The following is a 26,369-nucleotide window of genomic DNA, read 5'->3' as shown; positions in this document are numbered from 1 at the left end:
ACCCAAATGTCCAACAACGATAGACTGGATTAAGAAAATGTGGCACATATACACCATGGAATACTATGCAGCCATAAAAAATGATGAGTTCATGTCCTTTGTAGGGACATGGATGAAACTGGAAATCATCATTCTCAGTAAACTATAGCAAGGACAAAAAACCAAACACCGCATGTTCTCACTCATAGGTGGGAATTGAACAATGAGAACACACGGACACAGGAAGGGGAACATCACACTCTGGGGACTGTTGTGGGGTGGCAGCGGGGGGAAGGAGAGCATTAGGAGATACACCTAATGCTAAATGACGAGTTACTGGGTGCAGCACACCAACATGGCACATGTATACATATGTAACGAACCTGCACATTGTGCACGTGTACCCTAAAACTTAAAGTATAATAATAATAAAATAAAAATAAAAATAAAAATAAAGAAAAAGCAGGATATATCGACCAGGAAAAAAAAAATACTCATCTAGTGAAAGAAAAAGACTTCTCACTTCTCACTGCTGGCAAACACATTTCATAGAACTTCATTAAACCAAGTAATAGGATTAGTGTTTAAATGATTTAAGAAGGTATGTAAGGTTTTACAAAAAGAAAATCTAATTAAGATGGTGCTCAAGGAATTCAAGACACTAATAATTAACTAAATTAATTGTCATAGGTCTGTCAGAGGGCTACGCAAATGTTAGTCATTATCATTATTGCAGGTACTAGGACACGACATTTTGGTGAGCTTTTGGGGTTACAAGTATGCAAGATACTATGCTTATGTAGTATGTACTGCAGTAAAACTATTTTTATTTCACTCATTTTTATCTTTCTACAAGCTCTCTGTTTCAGAAATTAGATAACAAGACATAAGTCCTAGACCATGCATTCCTGGTGACTGGTTACTTTAACACAGCAAAAAGTCATGCTTCAGTTTGCCAACCAGCACGAGGCACAAGAGCATCACCTCAGAGCTCTCCATGTCGCAGAACTGACAGGCACTTTGGAATCTGCCCACAGCATCCCAAACTCTTAACCATTTGTAACAGGTCTGAAAAATTACACACAGAGCGAAAGCTTTCATAAAAATATATTTAAAACAAGCAAGAAAAAATAGTTTTGGCCTTAAGGATAACTTTCATTATTCTCTTAACCAAGTATAGTTAAATTATATGTATAATGATTTCAAGTACCAACTTATAAAAGATGTGACAAACCAGACAACGAAGAACAAGAGGACTCTTTTTCTCAGAAAAAATGTATTTGCAATTCAAATGTTCATATAAAAAGCATAAATTTTAAAAAGTTCATAGATGTGTTTTTAGAAGTGCTATGGTTTTGCCATTCATTGCAATTACATTCCAAAATGTGCAGGGTGGTCCACACTGCATCATCTTATGCTTTTGTCACACTGAAGTCACTCTCATCACAACCTCCCCCGAGCTGTTATCTTCTGATAAGTCTTCATGGGGCCTCATCCGATTGAATAGGTGCAGTAACACGTAGCCACACTGAAACCTTGGCGAGGTTAACTGAGTTGGGTGGACCAAGTTTCTGTTCCGCAGAGCTGTCAATGGCAACCACAAAGTCCTACTTGTGGAAGACTCTCCCCGGCTGCTTTCTTCGATGTCTGTGGCTTTGTCATAATTTAACACATCCCAGTGCAAATTCACAGCTCGCCAGCGCTTAAACACTCTGTAAACTGCAGCTCCTTCATGAACAATGAGACCTAAAATTTGAGGAAATAAAAAACCAGAAAGACTGGTGATAATCCAAGGTTGGGAGTGTTATTTTGTATACAAGTAAGGGATCCAAAAATAGTTGTTATTCATCATCAGCAAAAATACGGTATTCTGTTTACTCAACTATTATGGCTAATGGCAAGTTACTACCCATATGACAGAAATAATCCATTTTTGAAGAATAAGAATACACATTAATATGTAGAGAATCAAGCTATTGTGGATATAATTTCCTTGCTCCATCATGGCTCAGATTTCGCCTTGGGCATTTATATTGCCTTAGGAGAATTATTAGGTTCATTTATGCATTTAACACATATTCTTGAGTGCCTATTGTGTGGCCAAGCAATGTGTTAGGGGCTTGAACCCAGCTGGCAGTTTAGTTTGAGAAAGAGACAGATGTTAATGTCATTACAGATACTAAGGTTACTGCTTCCCCAGTTCCTAAAACAATGCCTGACGCACAGTCAAAACCATATAAATTTTGTTATTTGTACTCTCCTCAACAATTCAACAAAAATGTATTGAACAGTTACTTTAGAGCTTTATGAATATTATCACATGTAGTACTCATCGTAGTCATATAAACTAAGTACTAGCACTTCCCCTGTTTGACAAACAAGGAAACCAAGCCTTGGGGATGTTCTGAAACTTGCTCAAAAACATACAACTAGTAGCGATGGAGAGCAGGGATTCAAAAACAGGCAGGCTGGCTCCAGGGTCCTTGCTCTTTGCTGCTATAAAGTGAATCAGCTCTTTCCACATTTCTGAGACAGACTCTCAGGAAAATAAAGTAATACAGCAAACTTGGAAACCGTTAAGCCAGACAGGATGCACTAGCACATGTGCCATCTCCACTATCCACTCCAGATCTGTCACGCACCCTGCATTTCACACATCTACATTTCAGCATGTAGTCCAAAGGCTTTTGAATTTGTGATCCCTCACAAAAAAGTAGTCCCTGGAGAAGGTCTCTCAGGTGAGGTGAAGTGAGGAAGAGCTCTTCTCTTTGAGGAGGCTGCAAGTCCACTGAAGTTGGTGGAGAGATCAATGAATATCCTTTGGTAGATGAAGTACGGCATGTGAGCAGAGCATGTCAGCTGGCACAACCATGTTTTAATGATAAATTTAAAAATGAGCAGATCCCACCTTTTAGCAGTTAGACCTTTGGGTATATGCCCTAGAGAAACTCTCACAAATGTGAACAAGGAAGCAAGTTAAAAAATGTTTACTACCTAATTGCCTGTATTTGCAGGAAAAAATTGCAAGGCATCTCAATGTCTGTCCTCAGAAGAATGGATAAATTGTATGCAGAACCAATGGATAAGAGTAATGAGATAAAAGGAAATATAGTCATATGCATTAATGTGGATACCTCTAAAACCATAATGACAATCCCAAAGTCACAATGAAAAAATTAAAGTTTCAGAAAGAAACAACCAGAATGAATAAATACTATACATTTTAATGAAGACACACACACATATATATATGGTAGACATATAAAAGCATCGATGAGAATAATAACCACTAAATTCATGGTAGTGAGGAAGGAAAGAAAGAAAAAAAATTGGGAAGTGGCTTTAAAGAGGGTTTCAACATTTGGGTGTCCCAAATGTTGCATTTTTTAAACTGTGTGGTGGAGATATTGATGCTCAACATATTATTCTGTGTATTTTTGGTGCCTGAATAATTCAAAATTTCAAAAATAACAGAGAATTTATTAGCAAAGTTAATCTAAAGTGGATTTGGGGAGTTGGGGAGACAGTAAGGAGGTCACTGCGTTTACATGAAGAGCAGAGTGATACAGTAAGGACAGGACAGAGAAATAAAGTAATAAATTCCCAGGGAAAATGGACAGAAACTGTAATGGAAGAAAGGGGGGAAAATCAAAGTCCCATGTTTTTAAGGCTGGAGGAATGCATGATTGAAAGATTGCTAGTAACCTTCCCATAGGTACAATGAGGTAAGTGTTTTGAGCACGTTTTTCTTGGAGAGACTATTACCTTTTTCTGTCAGATAAAACAATGCCAGGTGGTTATAGAGATACCCAGTCCTTGAAAAATGACACCTACCTAATGTCAAAACTTAAGTTTTATATTGGTCCTTTACTAGGAGGTAAAGATACATGTGACTTACAAGCATTCCAAATATATTAATGTAGGCTACAAAAAATGCATGTGGTCTAACAAGCAAACATATCTTAAGCCCAGTTACTATATATGACCAAAATAATAAGGAGAAATGTAAACTTCTGTTCATCATAACAATTTCAAATAATTGTTTTTATCAACTTCTTTTTTCAAAGGAATAATCAAAGTTGACCTAACTGATCAGATATTTTCAGGAAACAGCCAGAATGAAAAGTCAACACCACCAGATTTTAATTGATGGTTCTATTATTAGCTTGCTGAATTCCCCATGGTCAATAATTTAACATTTCGCGTTCAATTTTTCCTCCTTAAAATGAAATCGGAATACCTAATCTCTACATTCAGCCAGGCAGTATAAAAATAAATTGGAATTCATCAACTATAAAGCCCTCACATTTCTTCTGGGATGGTAACTCTATAAATACAAGACATTATTATTAATTAAAAATCAATAGTGAATCTATGTGGTGGGGAACACACATTCGCACTAATCACAAAATAATTACAGCCCGAGACAGGTTCATTCTGGGTAAGAGCAGCGATGGAGGGTGCAGGGGCACAGCTTCGCCAGAGGAAACCACTGACTTAGCAAGATCCTGTTCTTTTTTTATTGATTTCCTTTGCAAGGCCAGAAATCAGATCACTTACTAGAGCTTAAAGTCACTTTCTGGGAATATATTCCTGGTAGCTCTTTTCTAAATACATAAATCTAACCAATTTGCAGAAACAAATCCCACAGGTCTTTATAGTACATTTTGAACCAAATTTAAAGAGAGAGAACTACTTGAAGTTTTCATGAAGATACAGTCCTTTTGAATTTCCAGCTCCCTAGGCTGCTTTTTAATTGCCCGTAGGTTATGAATGATGTTTAGGTTTTGTTTTGTTCCCCACGAGCATTCAGAATTACTCCTTGGCCTCTGCAAGCTCAGATTTTACTGAAATGCAATTAATTCCATTCCCATCCCCAAGGCTGTTCTCTGTAACGTCCATTTTTCCCCCTTTTTCTTTAAATGCTGTGGCATTATGGCAAACGCCTTTTGTGCTAGTGGTTATCAGGTGTGACTACTATGATCATTAAAGCCAGGGTAAGGATTCATTCAACTCTGGCTCATTCTGTTGAAAATCCAGCTTTTAAAAACTCTATTAGTATGCTTTCTTACTGATGATCAAATGAATTGTCACCTTGACATTTCAGGTCATATGCGAACAGACTGACATACTTTTTCACCTGAGTCACTAAGCCTACATGAAGCGAAAAGCAATGACCACTTCTATAAAATGTAAATACTAAATATTTTAGGATACTCACTACATTATTAACAGCATGGATATAAAAAAATGTGATTCATGAGACTTTAGGTTTTGAGAGTTGAGGAGTATGTGTGTGTGGTTGGTTGGTTGGTTGTTGTCATTTTCTTACTAGTAATGTTTAACTGCAGCATCGCCTTACTGAAGTGCAAAGAAACATTTTTGTTAGAGATTAATCTTGACAAAGCAGGCTTAAAGAATTTCTGGTTTCACTGAATACACAGTTTTTAATTTAAGCAAAATAAAATCAAAATTTTGAAGTGATGTGTTACTTGAAATTCTTTCTGGTATTAGGCTATTTACCCAAATAAGTGATGGGGAAGGCTATCAAGGTACATATGGTCACATGCTCACATGCTTGTGCACACATATACACACACCATTTGTCTATGTTTAACATGGGAAGTGTTATAATTAATAGAGACTTACAAAATGCATGATCAAATACAAACAAATTTTATCTGATATTAATTACCAAACCACTGGTCAAAAAATTCCATATTGTGTTACCAGTCTCAGCTTTTGTTTGGATAAGTTTGGTTGTTTTTTCTAATTCATAAGATAAATTTGTATCAAGAACCTATTCTGTGCCAAATACTGTGCAAAGAGCTTGACATGCACAATTTTCATTTAATCTTGACTGCAACTCTACAAACAGGTACTAGTTTTTGTTTTTTTGTTTGTTTGTTTTTTTGAGACAGAGTCTCACTCTGTCACCCACGCTGGAGTGCAGTGACGTGATCTCAGCTCACTGCAAGCTCCGCCTCCCAGGTACACACCATTCTCCTGCCTCAGCCTCCTGAGTAGCTGGGACTAACAAATACAAACAGGTACTAGTTTTAAACAACGTTACAGTTGAGAAAATTCAGACCTAGAGAGCTGTCCAACATCATGAAGACAGAAGAATCAGAGCCGAGATTGGAACACAAATTTGTCTAAAATGTAAACCTTGAGTACTACAGTCCCATCCATCCTAAATCTTCAAAGTATAGAAGTCTCTTCTAATCACAGAATAATCAAATAAAAGAGGTTACTATGGACTAAACATTTGTGTCCCCAATGAACTCATATGTTGAAGCCCTAATTCCCAGTGTGATGGTATTTGGAAGTGAGGCCTGTGGGAGGTAATCAGGGTTAGATGAGATTGTGAACATGGGGCCTGCGTGATGGGATTAATGCCCTTAACAACAAAAAGAAGAGACATCAGCGCTCTCTCTCTCACTCTGTGTGTGTGTGTGTGTGTGTGTGTGTGTGTACATACACCAAGGAAAGGCTATGTGAGGGCATAACAGGGAAATGGTGGTCTGCAAATCAGAAAGAGAGTCTTCAGCAGACACCAGATATGCTGCTGGCCAAATATCTGCCACAAGTTGTGTTATTTAGCTTTCCCAAGGGTTATTTTGATTGAACAGCACACAGAGTTTTGCCCTGCACTCCTTTGTGGTTTCATCAGGGGCTTGCATTTCCTGGGAGGGCTAGGGGTGAGTGTGGCTTCCCAGGCAAAGCTCTCATCATCTGCAGTGCTGCTTTCAAATAAGCCTTGCCAACCCTTTTCTCCTCGTGGGTGGGAAGGGAGAGGAGGGAGTGGATGCTTCACCTGCACTCCTAGAGGTATAATAATGTCAGTGACACACAAGGATGGTAAAGATAGAAACTAACTGTATAAACTTTGCTTAAATCACAAACTCCAGAACTTAATTTACTCATGTTTTAAATGAGGGTGATGCAGTTTACCTACAGTCCCAATACATCTCATATATTTATACACCCAAAATCTATAATACATAGATATAATCCCATGTCATTCTGAGAAGTCAGTGTGCACAGGAAGCAAATGAGGACTTTGGGCTCTGTTTAATCCCATGTGCTAGAAGAGCATTTTAGAGCCCATCTAATAAACTGGTGCAACTTTTGACTCCTTAATTTCTGCTGCTACTTGGTGAAGGCCAGAGCATGGTTGCTTCAAAGAGGATTAATCAAATGAGACTGTGGCCCAAGACACCCTTTGTTGTGATGATCTTTGCTAGAATATAATACAATGCATGAATCCTCCTGATGCTGTTTCTTAACCTACCCCAAACTTAAATGTCCAGGAGTTGTGGAAACTTAGATGTGAGCGTAGAGGTAATCACTTTAAAAGTCACTAATCTATTGTTGGGTCTTGTTAATATGCATCAAAGCAATAACCGTAAGTCATGGTTACTTCAGCATGTACTGAATGTTTTTTGCTGGACTGAACTATATATGAAGCTATAGACATATAACTGTATATGAACTATATATAAATATAATGTAAAGTAATATATAATATATAATAATATATATAGAACTATATCCGAATATACTTGCAAAATATGCAAAAGATAAAATGTAAAGACATAAAGACTGAAAGATATACATATGTCATCACAAAAGTCACTAAGCTCACAAAACATAGCTGTCATAAACTGATATCCTAAAACCCAGATATCTGGGAACTACAATGTCTTAATTATATATGAGTATTTTGTGAATATGCATCTCCACTGTTGTCCATATAAAAACAAATAATGTAAAAACGTAGCCCACATAAAATGCACCTATAAACTGTACCCTAGAACAGATGGACTTAATAGATATTTCCAGAACATTCTACCCAACAACTGCAGAACATACATTCCGTTCATCAGCACACGAAACATTCTCCAAGATAGGGCATATGATAGGCCACAGAACGAGTCTCAATAAATTTAAGAAAGAAAATGAAATCATATCAAGTAGTGTCTTAGACCACAGTGGAATAAAACTGGAAGTCAACTCCAAAAGGAATACTCAAAACCATGCAAATACATAGAGATTAAATAACCTGCTCCTGAGTGATCACTGAGTCAACAACGAAATACAGATCAAAATTTAAAAATTCTTTGAATTGAAGGATAATACTGACACAACCTATCAAAACCTCTGGGACACAGCCAAAGTGGTGCTAAGAGGAAAGTTCATAGCATTAAATGCCTACATCAAAAAGTCTGAAAGAGAATAAATAGACAATGTAAGGTCACACCTCAACGAGCTAGAGAAACAAGAACAAACCAAACCCAAACACAGCAGAAGAAAAGAAATAACCAAGATCAGAGCAGAACTAAATGAAACTGAAAGAAAAATACAAAAGATAAATGAAACAAAAAGCTGGTTCTTTGAAAAGATAAATAACATTGATAGACCATTAGCGAGATTAACCAAGATATGTTGGTTTTTCCTTTGTTGACTATAAATGGTATAGAGCTTTGCTCTTCTCAGAATGATCTAGAACCATGTAAAATTCACAGAACCGGGTTGAGAATGGCATGTTGATCATCACAGCTCAAGGGCTCAAACACAGATGCATCATTACCATTGATAAAATAAAATCCTCTGTGCAAGAAACATAAGGACAATGAATTATTGTGAACCTTACCATGACAATAAAACCCTTGACACGAAGGGGCTGGCTAATTTCTAAATATTGATGATCCAACCCACCCCCAAGTAGATAAAAGCATGAAGAAATGATTAGTGCAATAACGAAGATCCTAAATGATGTCAGAGTTTCTCCAGGAGCACACACAAGAAAATCAGTGTTCATTCTATGACACTGACACTATGTCCCCCTGTCTGCTTCATGAAGTCTGCAGCTATCGGCCTGGACACAAAAAGCACATCTGTGCTGGATCTCCAGTGCTGATAACACCACTGCCTGGAAGAACAAGATGGCAAATCCCAATTGTCAGATGGAGTCTCATCTTTTACTAATTGGCAGTGAATGAAGCACACCCTTTTCTGAAAGGTTCTGACACGGGTTAAATTTGTCCTTGTCTTGCCATCCCTGTTTTAGTTAATGACCATCCCTCATGTCAATTAAACCAGAAACCTAGGAGACACTACGACTCCTCTCTCCTCTTGCACAAACGTCTGCTAATTCTGTCTTCTTGGCAAACCTGAGCTGAAAGCATAAGACAGATAATTTCCTGGAATGCCCACTCTTACATTTGCACAATGAAGTATTAATTTGCTTCAAGATCCAGATTCTCTCATAATTTCTTCTCTGATGTACTCAAATAAAAGCAATCTTTCCCTCCTTCTACTGCCCACCACTCCACACAAGAAATATGTGCACTGATTTCCTTACTACCTGTATTGTAACAATTTGCTTCTATGCCTGTAATCCCTAATCAGCTGTGTGCTCCCTGACAACAGAACCATGTCTTATTTGCCTTTGGGAATCTGTTCCTATCTCAGTACCCAGGTCAAAACTCAGTCTTTGCTGAAAGAGAGGGAGAGAGAGAGAGAGAGAGGAGAGTAGCTATTACTGGGATCTAAGGGGTCACAGGAATGACTTAATCTAGTTGTGACTGCTCTATGAAAATAGAAAAGAATCTTGAGCATTGTTCTTTGAAAGGTTAAAGTAATATTTGCAGATGCCAAAGAAACTGAGACAGGCAGTTCAAGATGAGATTGGAAAAGAGTTTAGGGATTGGGGCCCATAGTTCATGAGTGGGTTTTGGTCTTTGGGGGTAATGGTGGTGAGGGGAAAATATGAGCAGAGGACATGGCCAGGGCAAAAGAACTAAAATTCTTAAAAAGATCTGTGTTCAGCCCCAGCAAACTGTAGCTGCCTCCCCCACTGTCTTGCTGGCCAGGTCATCAAATGTTTGCCTGTATCAATCACAAACTGAGATACTGGGCTATGCCCAGACCTAAAGCCTAGGAGACAGATATGGATTCCTCCCTGCCATTTCAGGCAAAATAGAGAGGGTAAAAAGGGAACTGTCCATTCCTCTGACCTCTTGCTTTTCTAAGAAGCCAATGAATCAATCATTCATTTAATTGATTTTTAAAATTCCTTGTAGATGGGAGTATTTCCTGATCTTTTAATTAGTAACCCTGGAGCACAAACCCACTACTGGCACATTCAAAGAATATTTCTCAAAAGCTGTGAAGGTTATATATTATTAAACATATGGTATATCTTTTTTATCAGTTTTTTTAAATGGATTAACGGAATTCACAGGAGAGAAAAATTGTTATATTATCTAAGTTTCTTCCCTACAGTGCTCTAGAAAAAAAACATGGATCTATTTTTTCAATAAAAGAAATAAAAGAACACGTCCAATACTTTTATAGATAATAAATATCATAAAGATATCCCAGAGTTCTCCTATAATTGGTGGAATGGATTGGAATCAGTTAAGTTTTAGTGGAATGAAGTTTCAATTCTGTCTCTCAATTCTTGGACAGACGAAACACCTTGCAGCAAAGGGGGAGCATCATATATCACAGGGGTAAGAACATCAAGAGCCTGGCGGACAAGCACAGTCACCGAATTTCAAAATTAAAAAGTAGTGGATATAATTCAATCCAACCCTCTCACTTTGGGGAATAAGGACTCTGAGACCCAGAGAAGTGATGTAGTGTGGCTTGCTCAGGGGCCTGTACCTAGGAAGTGTCTGGAGCCATCCTCGGCCAAAGCCAGTCATCACTGGTGTCTCCTCAGCCTGTGAAATGGCCAGTGGCCAGAAGGGATATTACACTGACTATGAAGGAGATGACAGAATTAAATTACAATCTCTTTTCTGGAACAGCAAAGGCTGAGATGGGTAGATTTTTCTCTGGTCTTTATCCTAAAGGGTACATTGCAGCATTTGGATAGGGCATAGGAGGATTACGGCAACCTTCACAATTTATGAATATAAATAACTCTGCAACCTCTGATTCAATGAAAACCGTATTTGGTATAAAAAGCCTATCAGTGTCTATCTTCTGTGTTAATTTAAGGTTTTAGCGTGGAGAATTGCTTTGGTAGATTTCCGTTTGTTTCCCACACTCTAGTATACGGACTAAAGCCAGTTCTTAGAAAGAGACTTTCTAAGAACTTTTTCTAAGAGACTTGGTAGGCTTTTCCTAGTGGCAAGTGAAAATAAATACAACTAATTGTCTATTTTTCTCCAACGGATAAACTGTCTACTGCAAACTCACAAAAAAAATGATTTTAATAATTTTCACAGTAAACCATACATGTATTTGTTGTTCTGTTTTGGGGGAGTGAAAATAATCTTTTTAAAGATCTAAATTGAAATGTCTAATTAAAACCTGTTTATCTTTGTGACTAGTAATAGGCTATTTTATTTTTGTTGGCTTCATTTTTCACTTCTCTTAAATCCTACAGAAAGAAGGCGAAAATTCCAAACAGAAACTACCATCTAAGTATAATTAAAATTTGTAACTCTTCTGTTTCATTGCATGATATCAGTAAGATGCTTATAATTAAAACTATTAATGAAATTTTTAACCTGAATATAAAAATGCTCAGACAGTAGTTTTCTTAATATTCTATTCTATGTCCTAGTAAGAAAATTCAAGATTGGGATGTGATTCTTTACATAGATAATTCTTATTAAGAAATTGTGTCACTCAGAACTGTGGGAAGAGAGAAATGACTTTTGGTATGGTGTATTCCATGTTTTCCATTCCCCTTACTAATGTTTCCATTTGTTTTAGACTCTTTTGCACTCTATTAATTTAGAATAAATGAATACTTTGGGCTTTCAAGGAAAATTTTTTCTCCATTTCTGATCTAAACTCAGTTCATCTGTTATTTAAAAAGGTATTTACTCTCTATACCATGTCTTAGGTGTTTGAGACAGTAATTTAAATAGCTTCACTTTATTGTTTATATAGAAAACATTTTGTAAGTTCTTCAAGTTATTCAAGCTCAGCATATAAAGAGGAGTTTTTACCAAACAATAAATAGATGTATGTGGGTCATCTTACTCATTACACAGGCTGTGGAGTGACAGGGTCTGGGTTCTTATTTTGGGTCCTGCTCACCATCTGTTTGATCTTGGGGAAATTGCTTCATCTGTGCCTTTGTTTTCTCATCTCTCAGATGAGAACAACAGTATTTATGCCTCCTAAGGTGGTTGTGAAAATTAAGTGGGAAAATCGCGGTAAAATGCTTAGAATGTTGCCCAGATCACAGTAAATACAATCTTAGGTATCACTGGAGATGCGTTTTTAAAAACCCTATGTCAAATTCTTTACTTGGAAGTGGCTGAAAATATCTATGGGCTTCATTTCTATGCTCAGCCGTGTGGTTCCCAACGGCCCAGAGTTTGTCTCCCCTGCCCTGCCAGTGTCCACGGTTCCACATCCTCAGTGTTCTGCATAGAAGCATCATTTAGAAGAATGGTCATGTTCACATTTCTTTGAAAGTTCTTTGGTGCAAAATAGTACAAATCCAACAGTTCCCCAAAGAGGCAGGGTTCGTTCTGAAGAACAATCTTCAGGTTTTCAGGTAAAGGGAGTGGCCTCCTCTGGGCCTTCCCCAGTGAGGATGGGGACAGGTGGCTCTTCTTGTAATGGTGTGACCTCACTGCTGAAAAGTCTATTTTCTGCTTTCTCTTCCAAGGAAAGCCTCCCATTCCCATGCTGATTTGGCCTCTTACATAAGCTCACTTTAGACTTCCTGGGGATATACTCAGATCTCTCTGAGGCTATGCAGTTGCTCCTAAGCCTCATGTGTTTGGAATTCCCACAGCCTCTCTTCTGGAAAGCCATGGAGTGACAGGGTAAAGCCACACAAAACACACACACATGCACACTCATATATGGAATAAAGCCATGGGAGATATGCCCTCCTGGCCTCTCAGCTACCCTCCATGGTCATGGATGGTTTGACCCCTGGCTCCTGGACCTCCTCCATCCCCCTAGACCCACATGATTCAGGGTCCATGTGGATGGCTTGGCCTAACATACACAACCCATTGCCCTCTACTATTCATCCTTTGCCCCAGCCTGGGCCTTGCTCTTCCGGAAACCATTCCAATTCCAAGCTCTGAAGCTCTCCCATCCCATTGCTGACAACAACCTTCAATGCCTCCCACTCACCCACCTTCTTAATCTCAATGCACCCCCTTCCACCTCCTAAAGGCTTTGAGGCCCTCGACTGCATGATCTTTTCCCAATGCACCAGCTTCTTTCTGGCTTTGGCTCCTTCCCTAGCAGCGTAGAAAGCTCAGCCCATCCTGGAGCCATTCTCTCTTCACTTGAGGGGAAAGGCAAGGTTGATCTTGCTGCTCTGCCTTCCAGAAACTCTGGAGAACAAGACCCGATCTTAACCCAGTCTCACCACTTCACCTCTCTGCACTTACTCTTCAGCCCTATTGGGCAACAGCCCATAGCCACATGGCCTTGTGGATCTGGTGGCCTCGCTCTGGCCCCAAGCAGGTGTTCAGACATGCCCAGTGATTCTGCAGGGGGCTCAGCCTCCTCTCCCCAGGGCCCTCAGCAGCTGAGCACCACATTCATTGCTCTCCTCCGAGTCTTTTCCCACATTGTGCTTCTGTTGTCTAAGCAGATGGCCACACTACCTACTTACTAAGAAACGAGGTGTCTTTTGAAAGGAGGCCTCTCAATGTCTCATTCTCTCAGAACAGAATATACAGCTGCCTCCAGCTCTGCGCACCTCCCCTCAGGACACAGGGTCCCTCCTGTGCAAGGCAAAGCCCTTCCTGGGTGCGGGGCTCTCGTCTCTTCAGTCCCAGGGACCTCAAGCTGCCCCTTCCCATCTCTGGATTTTCACTCTTTCTTCTGATTTCTTCTGGGTCTTTCTTTTCAGCATCCACCCACGCCTAACACTACTATTAAAGCAAACAAACAAAAATCTTTCTCAATTCCACACCTCCTTCTGGCTTCTACCTTCATTTAACTGTGTCCTTTGTCAGCTAAGATTTGTGAACTCACCTCTGAAACCCCTTCTGCCCATCCCAGCTATTCTCAATTCACTGCCGTCTCGCATCCATCCATGTTACCCCCACATTGCCAAGTCCAGTGAGTGATTGTTGGCTGGACTTCACCTAACCCTTGACAGAACATCTGGCACTGTTGGCCACTTGCTCCTCCTCCTAGAAGTTCCCTCCTCCTCGCGTGACTGACCCCACTCCTTTTCCATCCACGATCCTCTCCCTCCCCTTCCTGTTTCTCCACTGTGTTCCCCAAACTGCTGCTCCTCTCACCAAGGCATTTCCCTGCAGACACTGGTTTCAACTACCAGATACAAATCTCCAGTTCCAACCTCTAGCCTGAGTTCCAGACTCTTAAATCTGGGTGCACACTGGCCACATCCACTTGGATTCCCCAGAAACTCTGCAAAAAGAAAACATTCAGAATAAGCCTATGACCTTTCTCTCCCTTAGCCCTCTTCTGATAGCCAGTGTTTTAGCAACTGATGGCCTATCTCCCAATCAGCCTCTGTGAATGATACTTGAGGGCCTCTTGCTCTTAGCTCCCCCAACCCCTTCCATCTTACTTCCATCCAGCTGATCACCATATCTTGTGATTAATCCCTTTTAATTCTAGCAGCTTCCCAGCAGTCTTAATGCAGGCCTAATCACTTGCCTGGGTTATTATAATATTTCTCACTTTTTCATCCCCACTCTCCTTTATGCTTCCATGCTACCAAACACCTCTCTTTAATATTAAGCTTGATCAGCCACATTCAGAGATCCTTCTGGGGCTCCCTGAGCATTCAGTTTGGTCTCCCTCCCGAGCTCCACCCACAGGCTCCTTTTCCTTAGTGCTACGCCTCAATAGACATCTTTTGTTCTTGCCATACCAGATTTCATATGATTTCTTTAAAAATGACAGGACTTCATATGTTACTAGGTCTAGGCGTTTGCCTCTCTCCTGGCCCCATCCTAATTCCTGCTCTTCCTTAAAATTCTTCTCTCCTATAGACTTAGCTGGTCCTAAGTGTAATTAACCACCCTCATTAGCTCTCAAATACATTTCTCTCCTGGCACTTTCAGGCTATAATTGCTTATTTCCCTGGCTGTCTCCTCTTCCTCAGGTGGAAAGTAGGGAATTGTTATATTCCAGGGCTCCACAAACCTTTTCTGTAAAGGACCAGATAGTAAATCTTCAGGCTGTGCTAACCTTTCATTCACTGTCACAACTTCTCATCAACAGCACATAAATACATGGATATGGCTGCATCCCGGTACAACTTTATCCAAAGGCACCAAAGTTCAAATTCGCCACAATTTCCACATGTCATGAAATAATATTTTTAAAAATGTATTCAACCATTTAAAAATGTAAAAGCCATTCTTAGATCCCGGGCTGTACAAACACAGGCAGTGGGCTGGATTTGGCCCTCGGGCTGCAATTTGCCAAGCCTTGTTCTATTTATACCTCTATCCTGCACTCCAGGCTCAGCGCACAGTAAATATGCAACAAATATTGGCTCGACAGATTACTAATGCTGCTTTGGGTAGACTGCCCCCAATGAAAGAGACAGCTGACAGTGTCACACTATCTCCTATGGAGGAGACGAAACTCAACAATAACATATTTGGTCTGCTGTTCTGCTAATTATATTAATATTTCTCTGTAAGAACTTGAATTTTACAGAGTCAAATAAGAGCAAAGTGTTAGGTTGGGGTGTCTTCCCCCCTTGAGGGGGACTTAAAGGGTTAACAAGCCTTAAGAGACCATTCCATGCACAGCACTAAGGGGCAAGTAGCAAAAACAAGCTCCCTTCTATGTTATTTCCCAGGATTTTAAAGGCAATGGTGTCACTCATAACCAACTATGATAATAATCTTTAAAGACATCAGTGAACATCAGTATGATTAAGGCATAGAAAAGCCCATAATTTGTACCTCCAGAGAAGAGAAAAAATAATGGCCTACTTCTCAAAGCATATAAAGGATAAAGCGTTGTTTCTCCTCTGACAATTTCACATCACAAAGGGCTGCTCTGCCTCCGCTTTCCAGGGGCTTTCCCAGTATGTGCTCAAAGCATGAAGGATCCGAGGCAGGGACTCCTGTTGGAGGATAAGCTGCTGCTTGTGTTTCAGGCTCATCACGTTGAATCAGACTCTCTCTAAATGAAGCTGAGGCATTTCCTGGGGCGCAAAGCATGCTAAGATAGTCTGAAGCTAGGAAATAATGATCTGTGCTTGTAAAGGAATTCTACTCAATTTAAGAAACGATTCCTAATGAGCTACCAGAACATGCCAACCTGCAACAGTCATGTCTGCGCAAGTAACAGACGCCCGGCACGGCCAACCTCACAGCCCAGGGCTCCTCCACTTGGGATGAAATTTGAAGGAAAACCCACAGGGGTTTGGGCAAGAGGAGAAGAATGTTCCTGTCCTTCCTGCAGAAGCAGTTGTGCAAAGGTCTCCTTAGTAGTCAAATTGTGATGCTCAGGAAGATGTAGTTCCCAGATCAAATTATAAATCAGGAAATGGAAGCATTTCCTGCAGCAGAGGTGGGTGATATACTTCTGTCTGGAGGGAAAATTGCAGTGATATGAAGTCTCCAAAGGAAATACTAGGCTAAGCAACTCTCCTGGTTATTAAGCTAAATAGTGTTTAAAGTGAGCTTCATTCTTCACGTGCCCTATGGTTTATGCAGACACATCCACGTTAATACTTCCCATGAAACTCGAAATGAGATAGACACAGCAACACCACCTCCTACAACTCGCCTGCCTTGTAACCCAAAGTGTCAGCCTCAGCACGTAAGCAGCCCTCTGCACCCCCACTCCATGGGTGAATGCTGACCTGTCAAATTCCAAAGCTCGGCTATCCTCAGTGACCCCAGGAGCTCAGATTCCAGGCTTGGTAGTGGTGGCGGTGATTGGGTGGTAATCGAATGGTTGGATTTGGGCTCCAAAAGTCTTGTGATGAAAGTCTTTTGATCAAAATTGATGACACTTCGGAATGGTGTGCAGCTGCTCTGCTTGTACAGCTCTGAGATGCACGGGGGTGTTGGTGGTTGGCAGCTGTGGTCTCCACTTCCTGTACAGAAAGTATCTTCACTGTGCAAGTGGCCCCGAATCAGACCACACTGGATTCTGGTGGTCTTGGCTCTCCACAGGGAGACCAGGAAAGAGCTTAGTCTACTCAGACATCCCCAAACCACGCAGGCCCTAAAGTCTTCAGTGGACATTTTGATTGTTCTCTTGGTAGCTTTACATTCTTCCCTTGAAACTACTTGATAAATTTCATATTTACTCATAAATATTTTACAGCTTAAGAAATTGCTACCTATCAACAATGATCCAAAGGCCTCACCAACAGTTACACTTTCAAGCACACTCATCTATGGTCGATGAACCTGTGTGGCAATGAACTTAAGGCTCTCCTGCGGTCTTGGGCAAACTCATTTTTTTCTGCTGTAAATTACGGCATATTTCAACTTCCAATGCTAATTTCTTTCTCTTTCCTTTCAGTAAGTTTTTAACCTAAAATAATTTAAGAAATGATTGTCAACTCCTGAATCATGCTGAGAGATACCAGAGGGTATGAAGAATTTTTTAAAGGAGATAGTCTAAAAGTCATGTATATTTTGTTTGAAATGGATTAGAAGTTTTTTCTTTAGCAGTAGATTTATTTTCTTAATTATGCCTTCCTTATTCTAGTTGGTTTATATTCATAGAAAGCAAACTACAAGGAGGATGACGATGACCTAAAGGCGTCATTTTAGGGGGAAACAACACTAGTTTTAAATAGACAAGTAGTCATCTTCCATGTGGGAAATTTATTTGTGATCACAGAGTTTGATTATCCTGAATTTCGTTTTCAAAATTCTTCACCTTTATTCATACAACACAGAGTTAGTAAATGTATATTTTAAGTTTCGTGTCAATAAAATGTTAGATTATGTGAAACTTTTAGCTACTCTATCTGGAAAAAAAACGTAGCAAAGTTAAGCAGGAGAAAAATATTACCCTCACTTTAAAAAATGTAAATATATGTCCAATATAATCCATCTACGACCATAGTAATACATGGTATTTATTATTCTGAAATTCTATAATGAAATGTGAATGTACTACCAACTGGTAATTCAAAGTAGTTTTCTTATGTGTGCCGAAGTAGCTCCAGCTAGATATATTATCAAATAGGACAAACACATTTTTAAAAAGGCTATGATAATAACTGTAAGAATTTACATAAGCCAGGCGCCATGGCTCACACCTGTAATCCCAGCACTTTGGGAGGCCGAGGCAGGCGGGTCACTTGAGGTCAGGAGTTCAAGGCCAGCCTGGCCAACATGGTGAAACCCCATCTCTACTAAAAATACAAAAATTAGCCAGGTGTGATGGTGTGTGCTTGTAATCGCAGCTACTCAGGAGGCTGAGGAAAGAGAATCGCTTGAACCTGGGAGATGGAGGTTGCAGTGGGCCAAGATCACACCACTGCACTCCAGCCTGGGTGATAGAGCAAGACTCTGTGTCAAAAAAAAAAAAAAAAGAATTTACATGTATTTAAAGAAAACTTATTTCATTTCAAAGTACAAGAAAATAAAAGTTTGTTGGAGAGCATGAACTTTCTGTAGAAAGAGCATCTTCTTTTTTTAGTATTAAATATAACTGGTATAATAAGATATTTTGATCTGATCCTCATTCTGGTATATCTCAGGTTATTTTTTAAAATTCCCTAATCTCTGTAGCTTTCAAAAGAAAGACAACATAAACAATTACATTATACTTTAATTCATTATTTCAAAAGAGCCTCAAGAGAGATATTTTTGGTTCCTCATGGGTATATATCAGGGATCAATCATGGATCAGAGTGTGTGTGTGTGTGTGTCTGTGTGTGTGTGTGTGTGCCTATATTTCCTCCATTGTCCATGCTTGTGCTTTGAGAAATAAAATAATATGAAGAACAGGCAATAACAGGATCAATACTTTAGCCACAGAGAGAGCTACTTTTCTTGAAGCAATTTCAGGGAGCACTTTCTACACTAAAAAGAGACAGACTGAGAAACAAAATCCCCTCAGTGTTAAAAGTATAATAGATTTTTTTTAAAAAGTGACCCAAAAACTCCTAAAGTGTGCTGGAGAATGCAGGGTTTTTGAGAGGCAAAGGTCTCTGCTCTTGATCAGTTCTTAGTGTTTACAGATTAGAGCTCATCTATGTCCCTGCCTGTGGCATCCCTGCGATCCCAAAAAACATCAGGCAGGATGTGCTGCACATTGGCATGACCTATGTGAGCCATTTTTACTTTTATTTTTTAGATAAAATTGTCCCACAAGCTTAAATAGCTATGGAATTAATTTTAAGAAAACTACTCGAATGATGTTACATGTAGTTAAATCCACTGATTAAAATGTCAAACAAGTGATGATATCCATAGTTGGCATGGTATGAGAAAACAGGACCTCATACATATCGGTGTGTGTGTGGGGGGGGATCAATTGATAAAGCCTTTTTAGGTGGCAATGTAAAAGGACTTATCAAAATTTACACAGGCTTATTACTCAACTCAGACTTTCCACTTCTCAGAATTGTGCTAAAAGAAATATTCGTGTAAAACGATGTCCTTTACAGTATGGTCCCTAAAGGCAAAAATTGGTAACAACATACAAATTCGTCAGTAGAAAAAAGTTTAAATACATTGTCGTACATCTGTTATAACAGGGAACGATCTCTAGATTATATCGTTGAGTGAAAAAGACTATTTTCTCAACACCATGTACAGTATGATCTCACTTATAAATAAAATGCAGAAGTATCCATGTACCTAAACCCATGTAAACCTAATGAAAAAATCTGGAAGATAAACATCAAAATGCAGAAAGGGGACTTTTCTGCAAAGGGAGTAGCATAGCAGAATTGGGGGTGTGAGTTAAGTGGTCTTTTGTTAACTTTATAGATTTCACAATTATAAACACAAATTTCACATGTGTTTGTATATTATGTGGACAATTAGGAAAAATTTTAGGAGACCAAAGCAATCCATGTTTTTAAGTGTTATAAACATAATCAGTTATCTTCCCATAGTATTTGAGGGAAGATCAAAACATTTCCAAACTTGGATTTGCCATTAACTTGCGCTGTTGATTAGAGCTGGTACAAGCATGACTATCTCTATTTTGCAAATACCACTGATGATAACAGAGTTTTGGTTTGCTGCTTCTATTAACCAGAACTTGAACTCACCTCATCTGGTTCTATCAGATGCTAAAATGACTTGGTGACTGCCTTCACTCTTTAGATGCAAGTTAATCGAATAACTCCTGTCATCACATGGCCCTCTTCTGGTCCCTCAAACATTTAGTCATTAATAAACATATTCTTCTTGTGGCACTAGCTTCCCTTGAATCAAAGGTTCAATGGAAATGATGGTCTTCTATTTTTTCTCAAAGTGTCCAGGGTGGAGTGAAGAAGCAAATCCTCTGCCCAAGGCCTTCTGCCGGGCAGGTGTGCTTCATTTCTGAGTTTGCTCATCTTCCTTTGTTCACTGTGCAAATCTTTTTTAGTGGGGAGCCAAAATGCGCTTCCTTGGCTGTTACTTCTCCTAAATTACTGCCACTAGCTTAAATCCTAAAGTGACTTAAATCCTTTCTATTAGTTTTCCTGGTTTACAATCATGCCATCTATTTAAACATGTAGAAGCACTCCCCAAATATAATCTCTTTACATTCTAATTTCCTTAAAACAGATGTGAATTTTATAATAAGTACAGATTGAAAATTAAATTCACACTTGATCCATAGAAGTATTCTTAAAAAGTCCAGTAACAAAAAGAGTCATTTGTCAAACATGTCTCTCCTTTATCACTGTCTAACTCTTGGCAATCACACATAATTTAACACCCTTCTTTTAATTCTCAAACTCATTTTCACTTTATTCACCTCTCTTGGAAAAGAATTCCTTTATCACTTAGGAAATGCAACCCATACAGACAAAGGGAAACCTGTTATTCAAGCTCTTACGCACTTACCATTCCACTATGTAGAATCTGTGTCTAACATAATAGTCACTAGCCACATGTGGCTATTTAAATGAAATTGAAAATTAACTTCTCAATTTCACTAGCCATATTTCAAGTACTCAATAGCCAAATTTAGCTACTGTCAACAGAATTGGATGCCACAGATACAGAATTTCATCCTTGCAGAAAGTTATTTTGAACAGCCCTGATCTAGATGTTTCAACTATAATAGCGGCTAGACCCTTGAGTGAACTCAAAACGTTAATAGCAAGAAAAAAAAACCAAATATTGGGAAAGAAGAAAATGTATTAATTATGAATGAAAGCAACAAACAAATTCACTGTGCCTAGGAATAAGTAAATAAATTTCCCCAAGCAAACAAATGTTCTCCAAATCTTAACTTCTATTTAACAATCCAACTCTCCTAAGCATTACATAGACTGGCTGGATGATAACATTTTTGGATTCTGGAATAACCTTCTATGGATTTTCAGAATTATTTTTTCAAATAATATTTATGAAGCTGCCAACCTGTTTCTTCTACTTAGGCAGAATCAAGTTTGGAAAGCTTGGACAGATAGGAAAGAGGGATGTCTCCAATTATATTAAAATCCTTTGAATGGGGAGCCAATCTCACATCTTCCCATGGCAAGAAGGAGGCCAGCTCTCTACTTGCCAAGTACCTGTTCATCTACTTGGCTATCGCTTCCCCATGAAATCGGCCTGAAACCTTCCCCTCCCTACACACAGCACCACAGAGTTCATCCCTCCTGGTGTTCAACTACCCCTTCCCGTGCATACTTCCACAACTGTGCACATCCCACTGTATTCTAATCACTTACTTACCTGCCTGTCCTCCTCATGAGCTCCTTGGGGAAGAAAGTGGGTTACTGTTATTTTTATTCACAGAACCTAGCACTGTTCAACATACAGAAAGTTCCTAGAAAATATTTATTAAACTGAGCTGAGGAAATGGGATACAAAGTTGTAAACCTGCTTCTCACACTAACTGCCTCTAAATCTTCCAGTCAGGAGTATTTAAGGTACAATCAATATAATCTTTGTTACTGTCTGCATTTAATTTGCAGACATTTGAATTAATTTGAAATATTAGCAGGAGATCTTCCTGGCTGCAATCCAACTGGCCATTGGTAGACTAGGAGTATTTTGTTTTCTTTAATATAATAGTTTCTTAATTTATTGGGGAAAAAAATTAAGATATTCTCCAAGCCACAACAGACTAATTAGTGAAACTGCCAAGTAAAATAAACAATGTTCAATCAGAATTCTTTAATTTTTTTCAAAATACACAAATAGATCATGGAATGATAAAAGTAGGATTTGATGAGCCAAAACACAATGAAAACTGCCATTGATATTTCAGATTCAGATAAAATACTCATTCTCCAAATTATCTCCAGAAAAATGGCAACTGTTTTTGTTTCTAAGAAACTTGACTTTATAAAATGGGCAAATGCTCAAATTTCAAAAGAGAAGCTTGAAATTGTCATGTATTACTGAAAGATTATTTGTTCATATGTCTGTGCTCTTGAAACCAGAACTGTAATAATCTTGATCAAAATATTAACGTTAGTCATCAAAATTTAAGATATAATAACAGCACTAAATGCAAGTTGTGAAATTTAAAAAAAAATCATTTCCTGACCATGAAATCCATGGTCTTTTTGAATGTTCATACTGAGGGCAAGAAAGTCAACTGGACGTTTCTTCTTTCCAGGTTGGATTGGGAGCTAACTGGCTCTTTTATTTTGCATCTCCCCTTTCAATATAAATGGAACACCTCATTTTATATCATTCATGCTGAAAGACAGAATAAACACTGTCTTTGAATGCGTTAAGGGATTCAATTTGCGCATCAATTTTGTGATTCTTTATTAGAGCAATGCCCTAGAGATTATATTTGAATAAAGAGAACTTCCAAATGCTTTCATATGCATTATCACATTTCATGCAAACTGTTCATATACATGATTAGCTCAATTATTCAGGCAACATCTCTTCAGTTTATATATTATTCAATACATTTCGCTCTTTTATTTTTTTCTTTCTGGCCTGAAATTTGATCGTTTTCTTTCCTATTAGACTTGTACTAGTGAGAAAGAAGGAAAGAAAAAAGTTAAAAAAAAAAATCATGCTGATCATATTTTAAACATTTATAGAATTCTTTTAGAAAAAAATGGCTGAATATATTAAAATTGCTAGTCAAATTAAAGCTCCAGTAAGTAGAGGCATTAAGTTGAAGTGATCTCAAAGTTATTCAATGTTTTCAACTTAATCAAATATACTTAATCTACAACTTCTAATTAATAACATAATTGTTTTATAATCATTATTTCCTTTATCTAGACTTGTATGGTTGGAATTACCCTTTGCATTTTTATAGATGAGAAAACAGAAGTATGCAGGGATGAAGGTGACCTGCCCTAGCAGAGGCCCGGATTAGAAACCAAGTCTCTTGATCCCAAGCTTAGCATCCATCCGCTGAAGCTGGTAGTCCTCAAGCTTCAGCATGCATCAGAACCTCGGAGGGGCTGTAAAACCCAGATGGCTAGGCCCCACCCCTGAAGTTCCTAATTCAGTAGATCTGGGTGGAGCCTGTGCATTTCTACCACATCAGAGCAGGAAAATGCTCCCAATGCCGTGGTACCTCCCTACAGCCACCCACACCGCTCTACCCCTCGCCCACTGGTCACCATTGCCATGCCTGTGCACCTCACACATGCCACATAAAAGCTGCACGATTGGCTTCCGTTTTCTCACAGTACTAGGGAGCAACAGATGGGTCAAATGAAACACAGAAGTAACCTTTTTGTAGGGTTTATTTTAGCTAAAATGTTCGATACTTTTTCTCTTCTAAGTCACTGAGTTTATTAAGTAAAACAAAGAGACACAGGCCAGCAAGGAAAACTGTCCCCAAGTCCCTAAACTTCCAAGGGGCCCCTTTCTGCCCTCAGAGAATCTGCACAGTCATCATGATGTAAGACATCGAGATGTCTGTCCTCTCCCCAAACACACAATACAGTACCGCCATTTGCATCAGCCAGGACTTCCCCAGCTTTGTAAAGGGAAACCGGTTTGCTCTTATTCCTTGGAAATAAATGACTATCCTTATATCACTCACTCCAAAGAATTTCTTCAACCCTTCCTCCTTTCCTTCAGTTGCACAACATCTCACTTTAAATGGGCATTATCCTGTTAATTTTTTTTCAAACTACACGGGAATATAGATGCTATGCTTTCTTAGAAAAGCAGCCCAATTGTGACCCACAGCTAATTCATTAACTGGAGAACTGAGATAAGTCAATCCACAACATTCTCTATTAGATCCGAATGGTGAAAACGTAATCGCTGAAAGAAATGGATTACTGACAGTGTGTTAACGTTGAAGGTCATGGTCTTACCTATGCACACTAGATCCATAAAACCATACATTCCATAGCAGATCTGAAAAAGGATGTCCTTCCTCTGCCACACTGCATAGGGGCTGAAGGCTGACCAGAGGAGCCAAGTCACACTGGCTATTAAGAACAGGGATCCTAGGATTACAGCAATCATCTGAACTTTCTCAACCAGTGTTATAGAAATGCTCTGCCACTAAAAGAAAAACAGAGGCATGTAAGAAAGGTGCTGTGTATAATTAAAAAAGAAAAAAAAAAACATTTTCAGTCCTGTGCTTCTTTTCATAATGTTAGACCCTTTGAAATCTGATGAGCCCCCAAATGAATTTTTTCATTTCATCCAGGCTATAAAAAATAGAGAAGCAGATAAAGATTAATGACTTGCCTTAACTTCATTATTTTCAGTAATTCACCATTCTGTAAGTTTAATCTAGTTTGATTCCAGATAATAGTACTGAGTGTGAATGGCTAAGGAATATTTAGTACCTGGAAATCACATTATTATCTTTCATGCATGCATGAAATTAAATACACTCTGACCATACATGGTGAGAACTTCTCTATCTGGTAATTTAGTTTGCTCTTAATACATTTGGCTACTGCAAAAAGAGGGAACTGTCTCTTGTTTTTGCAGAAAAAAATGTAAAAAGCAAATAAGTTATATAAGAACATCACTGAAAAAGTCATTTAAGATAACACACTAGAATAATCATAAGGGAAGTATAAAATCGTACATTATCTGTTATTGGTACCTTCCATATAGTCAGATATTACTGACTTTTTATTATCTAATGGGTAAGCCATGAAGTATTTTTGTCAAGATTTAGAATTTGTACCTACATGACGTATCTCTGAAACTCACAACCATTTTCAGCATGTACTCTTCAGTGGGGCAAATAATTTGGTGCCCTAAGTATCAATATTCAAAAGAATTTACAGTACAAATGATCAAAAATCCTTCAAGACTGCTATTGACTGGAGCAGATTAATTAATCGTGTTCTCACTTTTGCATAATTGAAGCAGAAATGAAACCAGAATTGTTATTAAGGTTTGCCAGTAAACCATGAAACTCAAAACAACCTGCATAATTTACTCATCCCGTGTGGAAGAGCTATGGCTATGGCAACATATGGCTTCTCAGAAGAATTCTTAAACAGTTTTTTAAATCTTTAAAAAAATGAGCTTAAGCAATCAGCGTCCATCGGATGAATCTGAAATTTTGTCAAACTCTTTACTTACCTTCAATCTGAACTTATGTATCCCCAAATGGCAAGTTTATGACACTGATCCTTTCTCCCTCATTGTCTGTCTCTCTGTCACACACTCTCTCTCTCATACACATACCATAAATAAATAATTTACATGTAACATTTTTAAGTATGTATGTGACCTTGCATATTCATGATACTATTAAATTCTACATTTGTTAAAGATTAAATACCAATGTACATTTGAAATATTTCATTTTCTAAAGTCAATTACCTTATTTTTCTTTTAAAAAACAGAACCGAACAACAAAGTTTGGTGAAATACTGTGAGAAAGAGATTTCCATTCATTTTAATGTAAAGATTAATTTAGTGAGAAATGGTTTGTGCTTTTACAATTCCGAATGAATAATAATTAAACTATTTCATAAGTGGGAGTTGAACAATGAGAACACATGGACACAGGGAGGGGAACATCACACTGGGGCCTGTTTGGGGGGTGGGGAAAAAAGGGGAGGGAGAGCATCAGGACAAATACCTAATGCCTGAGGGGCTTAAAACCTGGATAATGGGTTGATGGGTGTAGCAAACCACCATGTATACCTATGTAACAATCCTGCACGTTGTGCATCTGTATCCCAGAACTTAAAGTAAAATAAAATAAAATAAAAAATAATTAAACTAGTTGTTATTATTTTGTCATTACAAATGAATCAAGGCTGTATTCCAAGATGTGTCTGAAGTTGTTTTATTCCTAGTTTACTGACATAATTTTAAGTACATTTATTCCAAACT

General features: G+C 38.5%; 1 protein-coding gene across 3 annotated transcripts in view; it reads right to left on the bottom strand.

Moving 5' to 3' along the window:
• The window catches only part of MARCHF11 (membrane associated ring-CH-type finger 11), a 150,094-nt gene that overhangs the window by 35,373 nt on the left and 88,352 nt on the right, over window positions 1-26,369 (bottom strand). For 2 of the 3 annotated variants that reach the window (XM_055245822.2, XM_055245823.2), the window contains exons 4-5: window positions 24,371-24,563; window positions 1,070-1,725 (exon numbers count right to left, since the gene is read on the bottom strand). In XM_055245822.2, the coding sequence (XP_055101797.1) occupies window positions 1,403-1,725; window positions 24,371-24,563 (516 nt within the window). In that variant the 3' untranslated portion in view covers window positions 1,070-1,402. Of the gene's footprint in view, window positions 1-1,069; window positions 1,726-24,370; window positions 24,564-26,369 lie in introns of those variants that run through there. The other variant, XM_063619579.1, reaches the window with a different exon arrangement.

Source organism: Symphalangus syndactylus, chromosome 16, assembly GCF_028878055.3.
Source record: "Symphalangus syndactylus isolate Jambi chromosome 16, NHGRI_mSymSyn1-v2.1_pri, whole genome shotgun sequence".
In the NCBI taxonomy this organism is placed as follows: domain Eukaryota; kingdom Metazoa; phylum Chordata; class Mammalia; order Primates; family Hylobatidae; genus Symphalangus; species Symphalangus syndactylus.
Note: the sequence above shows the minus strand (reverse complement) of the source record. Positions and strands in the feature narration are given on the sequence as shown.